The sequence below is a fragment of the Dreissena polymorpha genome, chromosome 1, assembly GCF_020536995.1.
Source record: "Dreissena polymorpha isolate Duluth1 chromosome 1, UMN_Dpol_1.0, whole genome shotgun sequence".
NCBI lineage: Eukaryota > Metazoa > Mollusca > Bivalvia > Myida > Dreissenidae > Dreissena > Dreissena polymorpha.
Genome location: NC_068355.1, coordinates 147,782,028 through 147,806,636, shown reverse-complemented (window position 1 = coordinate 147,806,636; position 24,609 = coordinate 147,782,028). Strand labels below are relative to the sequence as shown.

The window sequence follows — 24,609 nt, the reverse complement described above, 5'->3', positions numbered from 1 at the left end:
ACAGTATTTGAGTTTTTCTTCAGATAAGTTTTTTTCTATGGTTACAGAAGTATGGGAAAAACTGCAATCTGGGCCATATTAGGAATATACACATTTTTTCATTGTGTTTGTATGTCAGTCTGCATGCTTGTACGTCCAAAAAATCTGGATTCTGTGATAACTCAAAAAGTGCTAAAACTAAGGTGACAAAACTCGATGTATGATAGAGGGCCACATGGGGAATATTCTCTGTATCTTTGTTAGTTTAATCAGATGAAAATTGTGGACACTATAGTTTCATAAATAGGTTATAACCTAAATAAGGATCCTGCTGGGAATCGAAACGTACTTGAGCTTTGTCGTCTGTCCGTGCGTGTTTCCGTGTGTCCGTCTGTCCGTGCACAATTTTTGTCCGGGCTATTTCTCAGCAACTAATGACCGGAATTCAATGAAACTTTATGGGAAGCTTTACTACCAAGAGGAGATGTGCATATTATAAGCGGGTTCTGGTCAGATGATTTTTTACACAGTTATGGCCCTTTGAAATTTTCCATTAACTGTACATATAGTGCAATTCTTGTCCGGGCTATTTCTCAGCAACTAATAACTGGAATTCAATGAAACTTTAAGGGAAGCTTCACTTTAAAGAGGAGATGTGCATATTATCAGCCGGTTCTTGTCGAATGATTTTTCACAGAGTTATGGCCCTTTGAAATTGTTCATTGAACATATAGTGCAATTCTTGTCCGAGCTATTTCTCAGCAACTTATAACGGGAATTCAATGAAACTTTATGGGAAGCTTCACTACCAATAGGAGATGTGCATATTATCAGCCAGTTATGGTCGGATGATTTTTCACAGAGTGATGGCCCTTTGAAATTTTCTATAAACTGTACATATAGTGCAATTCTTGCCTGGGCTATTTCTCCCCAACTACTGACTGGAATTAAATGAAGCTTTATGGGAAGCTTAACTACCTTGAGGAGATGCGCATGTTATTTGTGGGTTCTGGTTAGATGATTTATTAAGAGAGTTATGGCTCTTTGAAATTTTAAAGTTGCTAAACCATCCATCGTATTATTTTGTCCAAAGTTATGCCCCTCAAGACGTTTCCTTTTATCTGAATATATATAGTGCAATATTGTGACAAAAAAAATTTGGGGAGCATCACCCGTCTCCGACGATTTCTTGTTTTTAATAGAGGGCAGTTTGGTAATTATGAACGTTATTATGCCCCTCTTCAAAGAAGAAAGGGAATATTGTTTTGCTGGATGTCTGTCGGTAGACCAGTTTGTTTCTGATCCATAACTCGTCAACAAATTGACTGATTGGCTTGATACTTTACACCTGCATTGGCCTTGGACAGTAGCTGACCCCTTTTGAAATTGGGGTCACTAGGTCAAAGGTCAAGGCCACTATCACTAAGTGTGAAAATGAACTGCCGGTAGACCAGTCTGAATGTTGGTAGACCAGTTCGTTTCCGATCCATAACTTGTCAACGAATTGACCGATTGGCTTGATACTTCACATGTGCATTGGCCTTGGTCAGTAGATGACCGTATTGAAATTGGGGTCACTTGGTCAAAGGTCAAGGTCACTATCGTACTAAGAGTGAAAATCGTTTCCGATCAATAACTTGTCAACGAATCGACCGATTGGCTTGATACTTCACATGTGCATTGGCATTGGACAGTAGATGACCTCTATTGAAATTGGGAACACTAGGTTAAAGGTCAAGGTCACTATCACACTAAGAGTGAAAATATTATTCCGATCAATAACTTGTCAACGTATTGACCGATTGGCTTGATATTTTACATGTGCATTGGCCTTGGACATTAGATGACCCCATTGAAATTGAGGTCATTAGGTCAAGGTTGCTATCACACTAAGTGGTTTCCGATCAAAAACTTTTCAAGGAATCGACCGATTGGCTTGATACTTCACATGTGCATTAGCCTTGGACAGTAGATGACCCCTATTGAAATTGAGGTCACTAGGTCAAAGGTCAAGGTCACTATCACACTAAGTGTGAAAATCGTTTCCGATCCATAACTTGTCAACGAATTGACTGATTGGCTTGATACTTTACACTTGCATTGGCCTTGGACAGTAGCTGACCCCTATTGACATTGGGGTCACTAGGTCAAAGGTCAAGGTCACTATCACACTTAGTGTGAAAATCGTTTCTAATCAATAACTTGTCAACCAGTTGGCCTGATACTTCACATATGTATTGGCCTTAGACAGTAGATGACCCCTATTAAAATTGGGGTCACTAGGTGAAAGATCAAGGTTACTATCACATTAAGTGTGAAAATCGTTTCCGATCAATAACTCGTCAACAAATTGACCGATTGTCTTGATACTTACATGTGCATTTGCCTTAAACAGAAGATGACCCCTATTGAAATTGGGGTCACTAGGTCAAAGGTCAAGGTCCCTATCATACTAAACGTGAAAATTGTTTCCGATGAATAACGTGTCAACCAATTGACCGATTGGCTTGATACTGCCCATGCGCATATCAATAACTTGTCAACCAATCAACTGATTGGCTTGATACTTCCCGTGCGCATTGACCTTGGACAGTAGATGATCCCTATCAAAATTGGGGTCACTAGGTCAAATGTCAAGGTCACTGTCCTTATAAGTGTGAAAATTGTTTTCTATCAATAACTCTACAAATTGAAAGATTGGCTTGATACATCACATGTTTATTGGCCTTGGACAGTAGATGACCCCTATTGAAATTGGGGTTACTAGTTCAAAGCTCTGTTGGGGGGGGGGGCATATGTCTCCGACCGTGGAACACTTGTTTCATTTTATTTTGTGAGACCAAATTGGGGTTGTATGGTTGCAGAAATTATTGAAAACAAAATGCCTTGTGCAATAGCTAAAAAGTACTTAAGCTATGTAAATTAAATTTATTCTGAACCGGTTCTTACTCGGATAACATTCATCTCTTAGGGGACTGCTGTTGATTTTTCTAAGCAGGCTTTAAGTGTATATATTATGTTTAAAACTTTAACATCAATACATCATGCATGAAAATCTGTAAATAATCTTTGGCTAAAACTTTATTGAATTATGAGTAATGCTGATGTGCTAATTCTTAATTTGGAAACCATGAATATCTCTTTGCCTATTGTGTTATGGCGCCACCAGAGTGGAGGAATTAATCATGACACTTGTTTGTATTTCCCAAAGCTAGTGTTTGTGTTATGAACTCCTCTTTAACTACTTGGTTGACCTGGCTCAAACTTTCTCCTTCGAATAACCTTAATGTGTAGATGATCGAAAAGAAAGGAATTTTTCCTGGGTTGATTTTAGTTAAAATAATTCCTTTTTTTTCACTTTATAATTAAAAAGTCAGAAAATTTTATGTTTTTAACTCCTCTTTAGCTACTTGTTGAGCCTTGCTCAAACTTTTACAATTTAATGACTTGAATGTATTGGGGTCTTTAAAGAAAGGATTAGTGAATGCAACAAGATTTGGCTGAATTATAGCCGTGTGTGCGTTTGCAAATTACATAATATGTAGTGCACTCGTCTGTATTTAAACATGCGTTGTGGAGGTATCAGTGACATATTTCTATTTTCAGTCTCATTCAATATACTTATCATGTAATTAAGTGTATTTTACTGCTCCATCCGGTGCCCACTTATTTCATTTTTCAATATTTACCTTTTTAATATACTGTTATATATTCTTTATTTTATGTAAGCCTTCCAGTGGAATTTCTACTGCAAAATATAACGATTGGATGTGACTAATAGCATGCATTTTTATGTGTGCACACTAATTTACACTTGTACAATAAAAACATTTCTTTATCATAGAAAGATTTTGAAAAATTATCATCATCTATTTGCTTCATATGGTTAAAATTACAAGTAATTTGAACTATACTCACTCTGCAGTTAGTAATTTTATTAGCTCGGCTGTTTTCAGAGAAAACCCGAGGTATTGTCATAGCCATCTCGGCGTCGGGAGTCTGCCGTCCGCGTCGTGCTAAAACCTTGACATTTGTCTCTAAAATCAAAGTGCTTCCAAATACTACTTTGAAACTTCATATGTAGATGCACCTTGATGAGTTCTACACGCCACACCCATTTTTGGGTCACTAGGTCAAAGGTCAAGGTCACTGTGACCTCTAAAAAAAAAAAAAATAATCTGACAATCTTTCATTTATTCAAAACTGCACCCGCAGCCGAGCGTTGACACCTATAATGCAGTGCTCTTGTTTATTTTCAGACATTATACTTGTCTGGGTTTAAATCAAAGGCTACCAATACATTTTATTCTTGTTTAAATCTAAGTTATTATTTACAATCTTAATTTGCTTGTTGCATTACTGTGGCCTTGGTTTATTGTGCAAGATAACACTATACGTTGTGCTCTGCGTGTATCAGTTGTTTAACAGCTTGACACATTGAAACATTGATGATGACCAATGTCTAGGAATTAATGGGGTTCAACTGTACAAGTATTGTATTTGTAGGCGTCTTGGCTTTTACAATAGATACATTGTATATGTATGTTTACACAGTGATTGTCACTCAATTACTTTGTCAGAGTAATGGCTGGTAAAACAGTTACTGAGACTTATCTGAGCTACCAGTGCATATCGGCACATTTTGTTTTATTTCTCGTGGTACACTACTTCATATAACATGAACAGGAAGTAGACAGTGATGATGAATGGCAAGGTCTGATTGACGTCACTGATGCCGATGGTGAACCAGAGTCAGCTTTAAAGCTTCTCACAGACAAGAAATTCCTCTCCAAATTGACCGCTCGTGTGGAGTCGAGTTCTGCCCAGGTCCTGGACGGGATGCTAGAGGGAGCAGCTAGGCTACGTACAGTCCTCAGGGTCATCACAAACTTGGTCACGCTAAAATGGTGAGTCTACAATAGTGTGTCTAAGCCTGTTGGACCAGAAATATGCACCTTTTGAGTCTTCTTGTGTGATAACAAAAACCTTTAGAGAGAAGGTTTGGTAGACATTTAATTCAATTAATAGTTATTTTTTTAATATAACCTATTATTATTATTAGCTAGAAAAACAAAACGTTTTAAAAAAATGTACAAATGGTTCTTCTTTGAAATCGATTGCTTCTTTAAAGTAATAGTTGACTGATTAATGAATTGAAAATGTTCATACTTAATGGTCCAGATACAAAAAAGTAACAGAACTTTTCACACAAACGCAAATGATGAAATTGCTTACGGTCATTATGTTGCTTTTGTATTTGTATCTTTGTGGCTAAAATTAATTTTAAAAACTATTTTATGTTAAAAAATCTATTACCAATCCCCTTTCAAAGCCCCTGATCTCAGAAAGCGCAAATTTAACATGTATGCACATGAATAGTTAGCTGTTACAGTAACCTAGTTACATTTTAATAAAACCACTTTAAATAGAAACTATTTGTCAATATAGCTGATGGGTATAATGTATCAAAGTTTATGGAAAACATTTAGTTGATGATAGAAGAGGAAGTTTAACAGTACAAACTTAGTTCCTTTATAATAGACTTTTAGATGTACAGTCCAACCCCTCTTAAGCAGCCAGTCAAGGGAAACAGCCAAATTGGCTGCTTAAGCGGGGTGGCCTCTAAAGAGGGGGTTGGGTCATAGGGAGTCTGGAGTTGATGAGTGCATGGCCAACTGTTCAATTTTTTTATAAACAAAATGGTAAATATGTGTACATGTACTAAACAATGTATATACTTAAAATAATTTTATTTCTTTCTTTCTAAAATCAGCTATAAAACAACATTTTCATTCAAAAAAATATTCTATTCATCTCTCTAATCATCATCAATATCAGCATCATCAGAATCAAGTCAATGAAAAAGAATCATTCTCATGATTCATTGTTTACACAATGCGCGTTGTATGACCCCAATGCACTCAAGATGGGAACAGTTGTGAATCAGTTATGCGTGAATAACTCCCGTGTCACTATAAATCGATAATTTAGTCGGTTTATTGCAGTTTTATGGCTTTGAATACCTACCGCACGAATTGGTCCCGACAGTGATCTCCTTCACGATAAAATCGTGGCCAGTTACTTAAGAGACTGATAATAGCAACCAGGTGTAATCCTCCTGGTAATCGTGCTTTTCATGCATACTATTATAAAAACATTTTTTCGCCGCGTAAAGGGTTTTATCAAAATTAATATTGAAATCATTGTAAATATAAAACAAATATAAATGTTTTGTTTTATTCCCAAATGAGAATAATAATTTCTAATCCGAAACACACTCCCGATTGTTTAATGTTAACGAGACGTTTACAAATTCTAGCATCATGTATTTCCTTTGTCCCGACAAAAGAGCGCGAAAATTATGCACCAATGTACAATGTCACGCCATACCCATGGTTCGAAAGCATGCGTGTATTGATTTTTGGATAAAATCTTTGTAGCACAGAGAACATGTAGATCAGTTGATTTCGGTTAAATGTTTCGTTGTTCTTTTTAACATTTAATTAGCCGATAATTGTCATAAATATGAGCTACAAATAATTAATTATAAATTAAGAATCTCCTTTCCAGTAATAATAGGTGATATTCGCACGTGCGGAAACAAAAAGATCAAACGGTCGCATATTGCTTTTAACCCGATAATCCGCCGCTAATTAATTGCAATTTGCAAACTGGCTGTCAAAATGTTAATCACACATCACGCTTCAGTACTACAGAGCCTAATCCGCAGACTGGAAGTACGTATCGATTTTTTCGCCGTTGCGTCTGTGTAATTTTGCCAATGTACATGACTGACTTACTTGCGCGTGACCACTCATATGGGGGAAATTTAACATTTGGGATGCAAAATTGCTGGCCGCTGGCCGGAGAAACGGGGTTACCGCTTAAGAGGGGTGCATTATAAAGTGTTTATCGGCGGTCGCGGCACAGACCGGCTGCCTACACGGGGTGACCGGCGATGAGGGGTGACCGGAAGTAGGGGTTGGACTGTAGTCTTCTTGTTAATCTTGAATTGTATACGTTTTGTTCTGGCTGCCTAGAATGGTTGAAATATTCAAATTAGTGATTCAGGTTTTTAATAATTTAATATCATTTCAGGGAAGTTAAAGGAAGGTAATAAGCATTGTTAAAAGGCTACTGTGGATAATATGCTATTTTAACTTGGGTGCAGCAATTGTTTAAGTTTTTTATTATTTGTTATAAATAATTTTAAAGCTTAATTTAATAAAGAATGAAAAACATGGTGTTAAAAACTAGGTCTTTAATATTAAAGGAAAAACTTGTTTACACTCTAGAAGCCACATTTATTGCATTATCTTTATGAAACGTTGTCAAAACATTTGTCCAATAATATCTCAGGTGAGTGTTATACTGGGTCAATTCGGATGTAATACTACAGTACGCCTCTGGGTCAAATTATCGAAGAGCTTGTGAACACTATAGATTTTTATTTAATATTTTTGCATGGGTCACATGGGTTAAAAAACCAAGGTCAGTAGATCAAATAATAGGAAGAGCGTTGGTACACTAAAAGCTACATTCATTGCTAAATCTTCATGTTTTTTTTGTCACAACATTTGTCACAATTATGTCTCGGCTGGATATGAAACCGGGTTGGGTTCAAGTCTTAAGGTAAAATTGAAGAAAACGATTTTGAACATTATAGATGCCATATTTATTGCCCAATTGTCAAGAAACTTGGTCAAAGCATTATTCCCTATGATATTTTGTCAAAGTTTGAAACTGGGTCTCATGGGGTGAAATTAAAAAAAGGGGGATTCTCTAGAGGCAAAAGGTGCTTCATAAGCTAAATTCAAAAATGAATTTGGTTTGTTTAAAAATATGGCTGCCTGTAGCTGGGGCAGTATGATTCTATTATGAAACCTTGTGAATACTACGGTAAATGCTCAGAACAGATAAGTTCCTTGGGGTCTCAGGTGAATGCATATGGGACTAAGGCCCTCTATGTAATTACATGTATTGTGTTTGTAACCAATATGTTTAATGACTATATTCCATTTGCAACAATACATATATCATCATTTTGGAAATAGTTGGTCTGTAGTTATATTCTGTATAATTTTATATGTTTTTTATATTTTATGTTTTTTTTTAGTTATATGTGTAAATTGGATATAGATGAATTTAATGTTATTTTTGAGTGCTGTGCTTTGCTATGTGGTGATTTGATGACATGAGTGTTTTTACAAAGAAAATAACTTTTTAATTCAAACAACAAATCTGTTTGCAATTTATATTCTCAAATGTAAATTGGATAGGCCCATGACTTTGAATTTACATTTGTGTTAAAAATACATTTACATATATGTGGCATGTCTTGAAGGTGTGAAAATGTAGGCTTACTCTTCTTATTATATTGTGTTGTTGATACATTTTCATTCAGTGTTGTGTTGCCAAGTATGTAATTGTTTTTATGGTAAATTTTAAGCTATATCTGAATAAAATGACACACAAAATGCATGTCAAAGTACAAAGTGTTGATGTTTTCTTTCAGAACTTACAAAATTTAATATTTTAAAAAATCCACTTGATTGTTTCGAAACTGATTCACAACTCCATACCAGAATATATAGAGATTTTGTTGTTTCTTCAGTAGATTATTGATTTTAATTCTCAAGTTATCAAAGAAATTTATATTTTTGCAAGCAATTTTTTTATTTATTATTTAAAGCTTTTTGTCTGTTTGGTTACAGGAGAATTTCGTGAAAGCATAAAGTTATGACGTCAAAATAATTAAGTCATTCCGCATTTTTTCAAGAATATGTTCCGTGTTTTTTTACTTTTTTTAACATTGAAATACCAAATTGAAGTCACTGATATTTCCCTATAAACCACCAGAAAGAATACAATTAAGTTTATTGTTGCTACATTTCGTACATTGTCAATACTATTGTTTGTGTTGTGTATAGTGATGTCGAGCTGATAGTGAGTGCAATCAGGGCAGTGAACCTTCCTAAGATGCCTTTGAAACTTCTCTCTGATATCCTGGACAAGTCCAAGGTGAAACAGGTCAGTACAGCCTGGGGAATGTTTGGCATGGTATTTTGTATGTACAGTATCTGCATTTGGTGTATAGTAATTTGAAAACATCAAAATAACTTGTGAGAAATCAATGCAACAATAACGATCCCCCCAAAAAAAATAAAATAAATGTTTGTTTTATAATAACATTGAGCATTAGTAAAATACCTTTCCATTTGTCTGGTGTATTATATAGGTGTTGGACCTTCTAACATGAACACATTTATAATTTGAAGTGAAATATATATTGAGCTGTTTTTTCCACCGAATTGATGTCCTTAGTTTGTTCTCATACTAGCAACCGTGGTGTCAGCAGATCCTGGTAGATCTCGTGATAGCCCTCAACGCCTACTTTGCCAGTGAGATCAGCTGGACAGATCATGTCGACAAACAGATGTAAGCACAAACACTTACGATATGAGCTGCGTTCTGAGAAAACTGGGCTTAATGCATGTGCATAAAGTGTCGTCCCAGATTAGCCTGTGCAGTCTGCACAGGCTAATCAGGGACAACACTTTCGGCCTAAACAAGATTTTCGGTAAGAAGGGACTTCCTTTCAAAGAAAAATACCATAAAAGTGGAAAGTGTCATCCCTGATTAGCCTGTGCGGACTGCACAGGCTAATCTGGGATGACACTTTATGCACATGCATTAAGCCCAGTTTTCTCAGAACAAGACACATATAAGTACTTTCACTTGCTAGAAGCAAATTACATTTTAATTTTATAAGCATTGGGTACTTACAGTAACTTTCATGTTATGATATGCCAAAGGTCTCCAACTTAAGTAAACAAAAAATAACGAATATCCTATAAACTGTAATGTTCTAATAATATAATGCAGTTTAATATGACTTGGAATGTAACAGCTCTAACTACAAAATTCTTCATTAAGAACAAGTTATTTATCTCATAAGCATCATGTTGAGCCTGTTCATATTTAAACTCTGAAGTATTTTTGCTTGCATCAAAGTATGTTTTTTATTCTTCAATCTAACAATAAGTCCTTAAATACAGACAAAGGTTACCAGCAAATGACAATCCTACAGCAATCATTGCTCAAAACCTTATATCGTCGCACTAATTCTAAATGCACAAAAGTCCAAAAGTGATTTTGAGAAAATCGCTTCTAAAGTTTTGAAATAACAAATCATGTATTATTAAACAAGATATCTTTATGAAATTTTGACAGGTGGCTGAGATGTATGCAATCAATCAATTTGCAAAATTTAAAGACAATTGCTTTTAAAATAAAAAAAAGTTATATTAATAAATAATTACATTCGCGACTTTTGAACGAAAATTTGAAAGAAAAGTTTTGAGTTTCGTGATTATGGAAATCACTTCGTTTCATTATTTATATAATCCTACGCAAAGACATTCAAGATTTTAGAATTAAAATGAATAGAAAAATTGTCACGTTTTGCCAATGTTGAGGGGTCAATAGTGCCTTAGTAGAGAAAGGTACACATATGCCGTTTGTTGCATTGTGTAGAGTTTGTCAAGCCCGACAAGATGATACCAAATATGCCATTTTTGCAATTTTTGACATTCGCGACTTTATAATTAAGAATTAAGTTGGTAATGATGGACAAAGTGATTGTACCATGTTTTATTCCCCAGAGCTGTGGAATTCCTGGATGCAATGGGTAACTTCATGTCCCTTCTCCCTAAGCTGATGAACCAACAGGTAGATGAAGATCTACGGCTGAGGGAGCAGTCCATCCTGGTAACGCTTTGGTTTCATTTGTAGCAATCACTTATGTATAAGTTAAAAACAAGGGCAAACCAACTTCGTATTTTCTTTTATTGAAACATTTCTTTAATGGCATATGCATTTCCCAGAATTCTCACCTGAACATTTTGTAATCTCACCTGTCACGAAGTGACACGGTGAGCTTTTGTGATGGTGTGATGTCCGTCGTCCGTTGTGAATGTGTCCCTCAACAATTTGTTTGTGTAGGCAGTAGAGGTCACTGTTTTCATCCAATCTTTATGAAATTTGGTCAGAATGTTTATCTTGATAAAATCTGGATTGGGAGTGTATTTGGGTCATCTGGGGTCAGAAACTAGGTCACTAGGTCAAATCATAGAAAAACCTTGGGTAGACAATAGAGGTCACAGTTTTCATCAGATCTTAATGAAATATGGTCATAATGTTTGTCTTGTTAAAATCTGGGTTGGGATCAAATTTGGGTCATCTAGGGTCAAAAACTAGGTCACTAGGTCAAAGTTATAAAAAAAAAACTTGTGTAGACAGTAGAGGTCACAGTTTTCATCCAATCTTAATAAAATTTGGCCAGAATCTTAATCTTGATGAAATCTGGATTGGGATTGTATTTGGGTCATCTGGGGTCAGAAACTAGGTCACTAGGTAAAATTGTAGAAAAATCTTGTGTAGACAATAGAGGTCATAGTTTTCATCTGATCTTAATGAAAAGGTGAGCGACTCAGGGCTATCATGGCCCTCTTGTTTTAAGCTCTACTGGCAGAAGGCCTGAAGAGCTTATGTCATGGTGTGGTTTCCGTCGTCCGTCCGTGCGTGCGTTAGACTTTTTCTTGTTTACGCGATAAAGTCCACAGTTTTCATCCGATTCTTTTCAAACGTGTTCAGTGTCTTTATATTAATGAGGACTCGAACCCTATTGAAAGTGAGCAATATCGGAGTTATAAGTCCAGAATTATCTCCCCTTGAATTTGAGAAAATAATGAAAATCTTTAACATTTTGCCATAACTTTTGCAATATTGAAGATAGCAACTTCATATTTGGCATGCATGTGTATCTCATGGAGCTGCACATTTTGAGTGGTGAAAGGTCAAGGTCATCCTTCAAGGTCAAAGGTAAAAAAAAAATCAAAGCGGCGCAGAAGGGGACATAGTGTTTCCGACAAACACATTTCTTGTTTGTTTACATATAAAGTTCTATCCTTTTGAAACTTCAACAGATGTTTTATATCATCAAGGACCAGAACCTCATTGAGAGTGAAGAAGTCCAGAATTATATCAGGGACTACCCTAGGCCTTAAAAATAGGGAGAAGTGACTTCTCCTTTGTTCTGAAACAGGGAGAAGTTTGGAAAATCAGGGAGACGTTTGTGCAAACAATATCAAAAACAAAGCGTGTTTATTTTACAACTTTTATTATTTCTATCATTATACTATGTTTATTTGTAAAAACAATAAATTTTCACTAAAATCTTCTTCATCATAACACATTTAAGTCATTTTACACATTTAAGTATTTAATAATTTGTTCCGGTAGCACCTTTTCATCACATATTTATCATCATTATATTATCATCATCCCTATGACTGCTTTTGTAACAAAACACAATGCATGGAACATCTATTACATGTATATCTATTACTGTTTATCCGAATACTTTACATGTCCGAAATATGTTCACTTAAGAATGCCTTACCTGTTTAATTTAATAATCAAAATTTTCCTTGTTGCTATCTGGTTTAACAAACCTTATCAAATGTTTGTTAAACCCAGATAATGCTTTCTCCATTATTGAATCACCATTACTTGTAATGTGAATCGCCAGCTTTGAATTGAACGCGGGTGTAATGTTACAATTCGTCCGCCATTTGCAATGTTGATGGTCATGACATAGCAATTTAATTCTACTCGGATAATTTATATCTAATCGAGGAAATGTGTTTTCTCAATATTTATGTGTAGTGTTATGACTTATAGTATAAAAAATGAACTGTGATTCCAGTTTTATTAGATGGGTGTTACTCATAATTTTCGGTGGATTAACAAACTGACAAAACTCGCTGGACTTTATAGTGGATCTACGTATTTATAAACCTTTGATCAAGTTTGTTTTTCTTGAATTATTTTTGCCGACTTTCTTTAACCAAAAAACCTGCAATTATCGGATGGTCAATCAATTATCACGTAATCAGTAGACAACTTGCGGCACGCGCGAAGAGGCACGAGTGTGTTGTTATAGCAACCAATATTAAGGGGACTGCTTTATCACGGTCAATTAACGATCCATGAGGGGGGGGGTAAATTGTGTCACCGTTAGATAAACAACAAACAATAAACATAGCGGGCGACTTTATCTTAGCTTTTCTGGGCTCATAGGGCGAAATCACGGGCGTAAGAGCGAAATTATCGCTCATAGTCGCCCGTAGGGTAGTCCCTGTTTATCCCCTTGAATTTGAGAAAATTGTGAAATAAGGCTTGTTTACGCAATAAAGTCCACAGTTTTCATCCAATCATTTCCCAACCTGCACAGTGTCTTATCTGAATGATGAGTCAAACCCTATTGAAAATGAGCAATATCGGAGTTATAAGTCCAGAATTATCACCTCTTGAATTTGAAAAAAAGAAGAAAATCTTTAACATTTTGCCATAACTTTTGCAATATTGAAGATAGCAACTTCATATTTGGCATGTATGTGTATCTCATGGAGCTGCACATTTTGAGTAGTGAAAGGTCAAGGTCATTCTTCAAGGTCAAAGGTCAAACAAAAAATCAAAGCGGCGCTGAAGGGGACATAGTGTTTCCGACAAACACATTTCTTGTTTGTTTCCATATAAAGTTCAATCCTTTTGAAACTTCAACGGATGTTTTATATCATCAAGGGCCAGAACCCCATTGAGAGTGAAGAAAATTTGTCAAACTTATTGTTGAAAAGGAGCCATTTGAAGTTTAAATTCTACGTTTCTTCTTGTTTATGCGATAAATTTCCCATTTTGGGTCTGTATATTTAAAACTTACTCAGATTGTTCATACTATCAAAAGCTTGAGCCTTATTGATTCCAGCCAGTAGAGCGATTCAGGCCCTCATGGGCCTCTTGTTTATATCTCTCCATAAGTTGTTACTATTTATGTTTGCAAAATTAGATTGCATGCAGCTGTTTATGATCACCTTACTGTGGCCACATCAGTGTTGCCCATCGATACACAGAGCTTAAATACCCAACATGAACACAATGAGATTGAATTTGAAAGTAATCTGTTACTATCATGAAAATGTAGCTAGGCCATGAGATTATATTTAATAGACGTCACTCCCTATCATGACACCTATTACAGTGTGCAATGTACACATGTGAAGCCATGGAGAGAGACAAGTTGAAGCTGGCTGACCAGTACTTCACCATGCTGTCCTGCAAGCACACAGCAGCACTGGACGCTCTCATGGCTGCCACCCTGCCGGACACTGCCATACTGTACAAACTGACCGGTATGTGGATTACATACTCCTTACGTGTCTTCACTTTGTAGCCTATATTTAGATTGAAATTTCTTAAAGGTTTTAAATATTAATCTCAAAGAAATATTCATTCAAAAATCTTTTTTGTGAATGAAGCATAAATTACATTTTCATGAGTTGTATTTTTGTCACAATCACTTTATGTGAATAATATTTAAATGCCTAGGGCCTATTTTAAGGAGGAATGTCTGGTTCATCCCCCCCCCCCCCCCCCTGCCCAATTATCGGAGAATCTGTCCCCTTCAGTGTATTAGTCTAGCAAGAAACTTCTTATCCCCATCTGCAGAGTACTGATAAACAGCAAATATGAATATAATAACCTCAATTAGCATGAGGGGGGTACAAATAAAGAATAAGTAAGCAAGGCCTTTAATAAGGAACATGAAATTCTAAAATTAGTTAAACTTGACGTTTTATGCTTATGTAGCTTAAGAAATTGTCTTCAAAATATGGCTATTGTTTATAGTGGTGATTTAACTTGCTTTGTGCTATGTACCAAAATGTAAATTGGACTGTGTTGACAGAGTTAGCTGAAGGTAATGAGGAGCTGGCTGTAGATCGCCATGAGAACATGACCCACCTGTCCCTCTCCTGCCTGGCCACCATGCTCAATATCCCTCTAGAGATGGACAACGGGGCCAACGGACGCAGAAAGGTACGCAGTCATTGATAGCCTGTGTTCAGTGTATTGGGTGATCAGCCAGTAATCTGAGCTAAGATCACTTGAAACCCATAATAAGCACTATCCTGACAGCTCTGGAGCTTAAGGTTGATTTCATTAAGCAATCTATTTTGCCATGCTGTTGGGAAATTGTATCTGTTAACTTTGATATTTGTTTGTTAAATGTGCTTCAGCTTGCGAAAACATATTTTATGCCATATGTGGTCAGAGCAACTGCAGACCAGCCTGCGCATTCTTGTAGATATTAACACTTACTGAGTTATTTGCCCTTAGTCCTTGTTGACAAAACAGTGGGATGGGCATTGAACATATTCACGACTAGACCAAACTCATGTTTCTCTAATTCCTCCATTTCCCAAGTCCTTCACTTGAGATCCAATTTACAAGAAAAAGTTGGTATAACGTTTATGTGCTAATCTGATTTGTTTTTTATGTAAGAAAGTAGGAAGTAGTGTTCTCTAGAGCTACAGTACAGCCAACGCGGACCAAACATATTTCGCGATCCGCGGCGGCAAGGCGCAACGAGTTGATGCCGAGTCGGCCATTGAAGCCGCGTCAATATGCGGCGGCAAGTCGCATTTCGACGCGAAGCTTCGCATCTGTCCGCCGAGACATACCGAGGAAAGCCCCGATCTGCGACATGACGTCGAGTCGATGCGCATCTTCAAATCAAAATCTTTTTAAAATGATTAGTTAGTCAAAGAAATTTAAAAGAACAATAATAATAATATTTAAAATCATAATTAATTTAATGTGCCCAGATTCAAAATAGATAAACTAGTTAATAAAAAAAGCATGCTGTTGTTTTGTTTTTAGTGATTGCATTCCCGTTTCTAAAGAAATTGCTGTCATCCAGATAGAAATAGTTATTATTTTAAAAGAATGCAAATAAAAAAAATCGACTTTATAAAAACAAAATACAATTATCAAGGGCTTGTATTAATAAAATTCCAATAATCATATGCCATTGTCATTTTTAGAATCGGCTAAAGTTCTTTAAGTTACTTTGTGTGCGTTTATTGCGCCGTATGATAATTGTCTTTATATTAAACGATCAACAAACATATTTGTTTTGGGTCTAATTTTTACGACAACATGTATTAGCATATTAACAATGTCACGTAATTATGTTTTGGCACATACGAGTGGTCAAGACTCCAGCAGGTGGTGGATTTATAATTGCTTGTTGTTTTTGCTATTATATTTTAGCTGAGACAATTAGCAGTTTGAAGCCACATCAATAACCAACACTTAATTGTTGTTTTGTTAATTATCAGCTTATTATAACTATTGTTTGACAATGCCTATATAAAGTAGTTTCATTTTGTTTATATTATACAGTTGATATCGCTTATCATTACCCGATAATCCCGTATATTCCAGTTTTAAAGCAAATTCCGGTAAATATTTACGATAAAAGTGCTCAAGATACGCACACATTCGCAATTATTCTTAAGTATCAAATACATTTTGGCATTTGTTACTATTTAAAGATGTGATGAAATAACGTCCAATTTGGGCGTTTTTTTTCCCACTGAACACGCATAAATCGACTGACGTGATGTACATGTTTTTATACGACACAAAATACACCCAAATTTTCCATGCTACGTTGTCAATGTCTGCATAATTTTCACGCGCTTTTTATGGAGACAAAGGATATTTTAGCACTGTTTATTTGAAGCTAGAATTTGTTAATGTCTCATTAGCATCAAAATTCCGAAGCATTTTTCGGATTACAAATTTAATAAAGCTCATTTCAGAATCAATCGAAACATTAACATTGTGCGTAATTTATTCAACGATGATTTGTTAAAGTTCATTACGTGCCATATCGCTTATTAAAACGTGAAAATAATAAATATGAAAGTAGCGTAAATCTAGGTTTCTATGCTACACAAATGTACATGTAGGTGTATATCTTTTCACTCAATCCGCCGCTTACGTATGCGGCGGATTTACTCTGTGGATGTACGCGAGGTTAAAACAGACTCGTCGTCGTTGCGCGGATCGATGCAGAGTGCCTCGGCGATACGCTGCGTGAACACTCGACACGGCCGCCGCGTAATAAATTTCTGGCCGTGGCGTAGCCGCGGATTATGTTTGTGCTGCGTTGGCTGTACTGTATGTACTTATGGTTTAGGTATAAATTAATGTTTCCAATATTACTGACAACTGCTTCATTTCAGCGGAGACATGAATACGGCCTGCGGGTATTTAGAGTCACTTTCTGTGCATGTATCAGGCACTTTTGCACTGCAATTCAAACACTGCAGTTAAAATAAGTGTCATAATTGAAAGTATGGACTGGCATTACATGCATATGAGCCTCGCGCTGGGAAAACAGCTTAATGCATGTTTGTAAAGTATCTTCCCAAATTAGCCTGTGCAGTCCACTCAGGCTGATCTGGGACCTTTGCTAAGGCTAATAAAAGATGACACTTTCTGCCAACATTGACTTTGACATCCTTAAAATGAAAAATACCATGAAAGTGGAAAACATTACCCTGATTACCCTGTGCAGATTCCACAGACACTATTCACATGCATTATGCTCAGTTTCCCTGGAGCAAGGCTCATATATGATACTTCATGTACCCATAATGAGTGCAGCCAACAGATATATGCTATGGATGCAATAATGACCATTCATGCACCTGCTATACAATTCACATAAATTGCTAACCTTGTTTATATATAAATTGAGTTTCTTGATTTTTATCTATGTTCCACATTCTGGTCTGAAAGCAATTATAATTGTTTTAAATGTAGGCTTCAGTAGTATGCTGTTGTTTTCTTTAATTGTAACAAATGTTAAAAATTATAGATAGAAATATTCTTGTTTCTGTATATTTATGGGATATAATGAATTTAGTTTGCTTATCAAGCACTTTGCAAGAATATCAGAATATTTCATACAATTTTAAGCTCACAAAGAGCACAATGTGCTCATGGTGAGCTTTTGTGATAGCCTTTTGTCCATCGTGCATTGTGCATCGTGGGGCGTCAACATTTGCCTTGTTAACACTCTAGAGGCCACATTTATTGTCCGATCTTCATGAAATATGATCAGAAGATTCGTCTCAATGATATCTTGGACGAGTTCACAAAATGATTAGGGTTGTTTGAAAAACATGTCCTCCAGGGGGCAGGGAATTTGTCCTTATATGGCTTTATATTGCTAGAGTAAAACCTTGTTAACACATTTATTGTAAGATCTTTATGAAACTAAGTGAGAAGATTCGTCCCAACATTTTATATCTTGGACAAGTTTGAAAATGATTCAGGTTGGTTGAAAAACATGGCCACCAGGGGGCAGGTCATTTTTCCTATTATGGCTATAGTAAAAACTTGTTAACTCTCTAAAAGTAACATTTTTTTTGTCCAATTGTTATAAACTTGGTCAGAGCATTTGTTTTAATGATATCTTGAATCAATTCAAAACCTTGTTTACACTTTAGAGGCCACATTAATTGTCCAATCTTCATGAAACTTGGTCAGAAGATTTGTCCCAATGATGTCTTGGACAAGTTCGAAAATGTTTTTTGTTAGTTGAAGAACATGGCTGCCAGTGGGGCGAGGCTTTTTCCTTATATGGCTATAGTTAAAACTGAATAACATTCTAAAAGTCACATTTTTTTGTTCAATCTTCATGAAACTTGGTCAGAACATTTGTTCTAATTATATCTTGGAACGAGATTGAAAATGGTTCCGGTTTCTTGTAAAACATGGACCCAATGGGGCGGGGCTTTTTCCCCTTATTTGGCTATATATTACTATAGTAAGACCTTGTTTACACTCTTGAGACCACATTTATTGTCTTATCTTAATGAAACTTGGTCTGCAGCTTTGTCAAATGATATCTTGGACAAGATTGAAAATGGTTTGGGTTGGTTGAAAAGCATGGCAGGGCATTTTTCCTTAAATTGCTATAGTAAAAACTTGTTAACAATCTCAAAAGTCACATTTATTGTCCAATCTTCATAACACTTTGTCAGAACATTTGTTTTAATGATATCTTGGTTCAGTTTGAAAATAGTTCCGGTCTGTTAACAAACATGGCCACCAACATGGCCACCAGGAATTGGGGAATTCATCCTAATCAGGGGTGTGATTTTTCCGCAGATCCCCTTATTTCCGCGTATCGGGACAATAATTCCGCAGATCGGGTTGTCTAGTGGGTCACTTATGAGAATCGCATAAATTCCTTTAAAAAAATGTGGCAGAGAGTGGGTACTACCGATTCCGCGGATGAATTTCATAAGCGGCCCGAAATAGCCGCGGGCCACGAAATCTCTCCCCATTTTACACTGGTAGGTTCTGCCTAAGCATTTTTAAAACGAGCGATATAATTGGCTGTCGTTTCCCAATCTTCCAATTAAAATTGGTTTCTAATAATGTGTTTGGTATTTCTAAGCCGATTCGTTCGCAAATGGCGCCGTTGTGAAGCGAACATTAAGATTATTGAAATGACAAATAGCAATTGAATGAACGACTGACATCATATAGTTTGATAGGAATAATGAAATGTGTTTGTCAACGAAAAAGACTACGTTTTAGATACAAGCAACACATATTTTGTTTAAAAATGTGCACAGTGAATTTGTGTCACGGAAACCAGCATTTGCAAATTGGAGTTCAGTCTACTCGCGAAGTTAAACAATTTAGAAGAGTATCGTTCGAACATGCAAATAGACAAACATGATTTGCTTTATATGTTAGTGGATCTGTGTATAATCAGATTCATATGCATATTCTGCTTAATTATGTTTGTCACGCTGTTCAGTTAACTGAAATAGCATTGAACTGAAGATGTGAAATGCAAGATACTGAAAGGTAAACAAATTAAATATATTAATTTAACTCAGTTTAATACATCATTAACACAAGAAGAACACTCAAGTATGTTTCTTTGATATATTTAGTCCATTTACTGTAATTCAATACATTGAAGAACTGCTGCTATTGATCACAATAAATACTGTTTAATTTGCATCCTCTGTATGTTAAATGTGAAGTTTAACTTTAACAGGTTTTTATAAAGAAATATTGTTATGAAGTCCAAGAAGTTGTTAATTTTAATGTCTGTTTTAAGGTTTGTCATTGCGTTATGCGCACCATTCGCATAGTCAAAATCAGTCGACAGAATTTTCCTCCCCTCTGACTTTGCCTCAACACCCCTGCTAATATGGCTATAGCAAAACCTTGTTAGCACTAAAAGATACATTTATAGTTCACTCTTCATGAAACTGGGTCAGAACATTTGTTGTAATTATATCTTGGGGCTTCACTGATGAGGTCAGTTGGTTTGTATCTCAGGTGAGCGACTTTGGGCCTTTATTTATGGGTTGTTGAATTTTTAATGATCTGGATCTGTTTTGAATTGTTTGCTAACATTTTGTCATCAAACAAATGATCAATACATACTTGAAATGTTTAAGGATTGTGATTAACTAAGTTTGTAGATGTGTGCTTATGGATTCAATCCTTAAAAACACTATTTTTACCATTTTAGCACATGTATGGAAGTAACTGTAACACTAAAGTTTAAAATTTTGTAACATTTTTTAGCTAGACTATTATATATGAAATATATATAGTGGAGCTATCCTACTCACCCCGGCGTCGGCGTTGCCGTTGGCATTTCCGTGAGCGTGCAAATGTAAAAGTTTGCGTACTACCCCAATTTTTTTCATTGTCCCTTGACATATTGCTTTCATATTTTGCATACTTGTTTACCATCTTGACCCCAACCTATAAACAAGAGCAGACAACTGTATCAAGCATTTTGACAGAATTATGGCCACTTTTATACTTAGAATATGCATATTATTGATAAATCTATGTTAAAGTTTGACAAAACAACACTTACCTGACATACCACAATGCACTCCACCCAAACCATCCCCCACGCCCCCCCACGCCCCCCCCCACGCCCCCCCACCCCACCCCTTATTATTAAACGATCACACACCCACATTATACCCCCCTCTCCCCCCACCCCCTGACCTGACACCCCTCCCCCCCCCCCCCAAAAAAAAAAAAAAAAAATTTTTGTTTTCTTATTATTCAAAGATCATTTATTAAATGATCACACACCCACATTATCCCCCCCCCTCTCCATGATGGCTTACGTTATGCTGTCAAGCACTAGAATAATCGAGCGCGCTGTCCTCTGACAGCTCTTGTTTTTATTATTATATGTTGATAAAAAATTATGTTTACCTCATTTTCAATATCCACTTATGATAAACTAAAGGAATAACATCAATTAATGTTGGAGCTACTGATTTGGTGTTTGTTTTTTTGGCGACTCCATGGAGTATTATTGAGTTAAAATGCTGAACCTGTATATTCCAGATTGCCCACTACCTGGGTGACAAGATGGCGTCAAAGGGACATGAGAAGCTGACAGATGACTTCCTCATAATTCTACGGCACCCTCCCCAGTGCAGCAACATGCTCAAGGTAACCAACAGGGTCTCATATTGAGATAGCTCTTTAAGGAAAAGTGTGTAAGTTACAGTTGCTCAATTCGATAGACTGCTGGGCTTTGAATCCAAGGATTGCAGCCTGGATTACCGGCCCAACTACATAATTTGTGAGGGATTGAATGTAGAATCATCTCTATTGCCATTAACTTCCTACCACTGATTCAAGTAGGGCAATTGTTAGTTACTGGCCTATGTATGTGCGTTTGCAGGGCTTCACCTGGCTTAAAATGTTCTTGAGCCAATTAAATATACCATAGAACATGGAATTTCTATAAATTTTTTGGCTGTTTAATGGGTGTTCAAGAGGGATTTGTGTAGCCAAATATATTTTTCTTAAGCCAAATTTTCTAACTTGCAGCTGTGGCTTATTTTTGTGAATGAAAGAGTGAAACCATTTTAAATGAAATTGCTGATGGACACAAATGTCATATTGGTGGTTCAAAACCCAAATATGGTGTCTGTTTGCGATGCAGGTGGTGTATGCATGCTGCCAGGTGTCTACGACATTCTGTTCATACATCTCCAACCAGCAGCAGCACATGGAGTCCCTGCTGGGCGTACTCATGGGCAAGGTTGAGCTGGCCGACATGGAGGTGAACACGGTCATTGAGATGCTCATACACATACTGTCCACCATCGTCATACAGCTACAGACACTGCCACCTACGTGAGTGGGACTCAATTGAGCCCATCATATGGAAATTGGTTATATGCCATATGCAGCCACTGTAGTTCTAGATTAGCCTGTGAATTCAAGCAGTCCAGTAAGGAACTACACTGACCAATAATGAGACAAAGAAAAACTTGCAGGGTTTATAGTTGACAGGATCTGGTCTAGAGCTATGCTGGCCACATAGGACATAAACCTACTTTTGCATGACACAACTCAGTTTGTTGAAGCTTTATTTGGTTGAAAGACTGATATTTGATGGGAAAGTTTTGTCTCCATTGTGTGAGTTATGAGCAGTTCTTTGTGACTTCTAAAAGATATCATTACAATTATGACTGATCATCAAACATTTACCTTTCCTTATGCCAAGATGGACATTTAATCTTTAGTTTACAGTTTACTCTTGTTATCTCGACATCCGATATCTTGATTTTCTCGATAAGTCGAAGGAAGCTCAATGTCCCAACTTTTTTCCTTCTTTATCTATATTAATAAACAATTCATATCTCGATTTTCGTTATGTCAAATAATTCCATATCTCGATATAAAAATGTGTCTCGAGTCCTGATTTTACATGTATTTACTGTGGTTTATCTCGAAGTGCGAATAACTGTCCCAGTGTCTGCAAAGGTGAGAAATTTTTTCTTTGATACTTCGCCGTCCCGCTTCGCCCGGCTGCTCCCGATACTGTGCTGTAGATAATTGATTCGTTAATTGCATCAATGATAACACTTGTGTAATGTCGTTAGCCATTAACACTTGAGTAAGGCATGTCACTTGAACTGTCACTTTAGCTGCAATTTACTGCAATTAATTCAAAGCCTGCCGAAAGGCCGAAAGATTAATTGTTTTTACAAACAACATTCCAAAATGCATTGAGTTATATTTATGCGTATATAAACCGTCCCAAAAATGCAGAACTACAAAATGTACATGTACAGTTGAGTATTCCAGAACGTGATTTACGCATGTTCAGATGGAAAACCCTCGTCTTGATTGGACGTTAATTGCATCATAATTTTAAATAGCAACATTACCAGATGTTCACTCGACAGTTTAGAAAAATTATAACCGCATCTGTTCATGCAATTCTGTAACGCTTATAACATCGTTTTGAGCATTTAAATATCAAATTTAACTGTGCCTCGTAAAAACGCGTGTGTATCAGGTAATAGATAGGGTAGTAGAGAGTATTATGCCACCCGGTGACGGCTTTAGTTAGACCACTTAGCAGGTATATGGATGTTAAAAACAAGGTAAATTTTCGTCTCATTTTTTTCTTTGAAAATGGCTTATCGGATATCTCGAACTCTCGTTATCTCGATTTTTTTTCGACATTCATAGAATTAGTGTTATTGAAGTCATTTCTTTAGTTTCTCAAGATCCTTGTAATGTGTGTCTGGCAGTTTTATCAACACAAAGTGTACTGAGAATATGAGCCATGTGTGTCTGTCAGTTTTATCAACACAAAGTGTACTGAGAGTGTCTGGCAGTTTTATCAACACAAAGTGTACTGAGAGTGTCTGGCAGTTTTATCAACACAAAGTGTACTGAGAGTGTCTGGCAGTTTTATCAACACAAAGTGTACTGAGAATATGAGCCTACCTCTTGGAACACATGATGTAATATATGTGCAGTAAGTGTCACCTTAGATAAACCCTTAGTACAGTTTGCACAGGCCAACCAGGGACAACTTTGGAACACACCATGTAATATATGTGCAGTAAGTGTCACCTTAGATAAACCCTTAGTACAGTTTGCACAGGCCAACCAGGGACAACTTTGGAACACACCATGTAATATATGTGCAGTAAGTGTCACCTTAGATAAACCCTTAGTACAGTTTGCACAGGCCAACCAGGGACAACTTTGGAACACACCATGTAATATATGTGCAGTAAGTGTCACCTTAGATAAACCCTTAGTACAGTTTGCACAGGCCAACCAGGGACAACTTTGGAACACACCATGTAATATATGTGCAGTAAGTGTCACCTTAGATAAACCCTTAGTACAGTTTGCACAGGCCAACCAGGGACAACTTTGGAACACACCATGTAATATATGTGCAGTAAGTGTCACCTTAGGTAAACCCTTAGTACAGTTTGCACAGGTCAACCAGGGACAACTTTGGAACACACCATGTAATATATGTGCAGTAAGTGTCACCTTAGATAAACCCTTAGTACAGTTTGCACAGGCCAACCAGGGACAACTTTGGAACACACCATGTAATATATGTGCAGTAAGTGTCACCTTAGATAAACCCTTAGTACAGTTTGCACAGGCCAACCAGGGACAACTTTGGAACACACCATGTAATATATGTGCAGTAAGTGTCACCTTAGATAAACCCTTAGTACAGTTTGCACAGGCCAACCAGGGACAACTTTGGAACACACCATGTAATATATGTGCAGTAAGTGTCACCTTAGATAAACCCTTAGTACAGTTTGCACAGGCCAACCAGGGACAACTTTGGAACATACCATGTAATATATG

The 24,609-nt window shown here is 36.5% G+C and overlaps 1 protein-coding gene across 3 annotated transcripts in view; it reads left to right on the top strand.

The window, feature by feature from the left end:
- LOC127854850 (serine/threonine-protein kinase 36-like) overlaps nucleotides 1–24,609 on the top strand; it is an 84,717-nt gene that overhangs the window by 26,023 nt on the left and 34,085 nt on the right. For 2 of the 3 annotated variants that reach the window (XM_052389916.1, XM_052389917.1), the window contains 9 exons: nucleotides 4,666–4,886; nucleotides 8,910–9,009; nucleotides 9,320–9,417; nucleotides 10,644–10,749; nucleotides 14,081–14,231; nucleotides 14,786–14,916; nucleotides 17,133–17,156; nucleotides 21,304–21,411; nucleotides 21,911–22,104. In XM_052389916.1, coding sequence (XP_052245876.1) covers nucleotides 4,666–4,886; nucleotides 8,910–9,009; nucleotides 9,320–9,417; nucleotides 10,644–10,749; nucleotides 14,081–14,231; nucleotides 14,786–14,916; nucleotides 17,133–17,156; nucleotides 21,304–21,411; nucleotides 21,911–22,104 — 1,133 coding nt within the window. The remainder of the gene's footprint in view (nucleotides 1–4,665; nucleotides 4,887–8,909; nucleotides 9,010–9,319; nucleotides 9,418–10,643; nucleotides 10,750–14,080; nucleotides 14,232–14,785; nucleotides 14,917–17,132; nucleotides 17,157–21,303; nucleotides 21,412–21,910; nucleotides 22,105–24,609) is intronic. The other variant, XM_052389922.1, reaches the window with a different exon arrangement.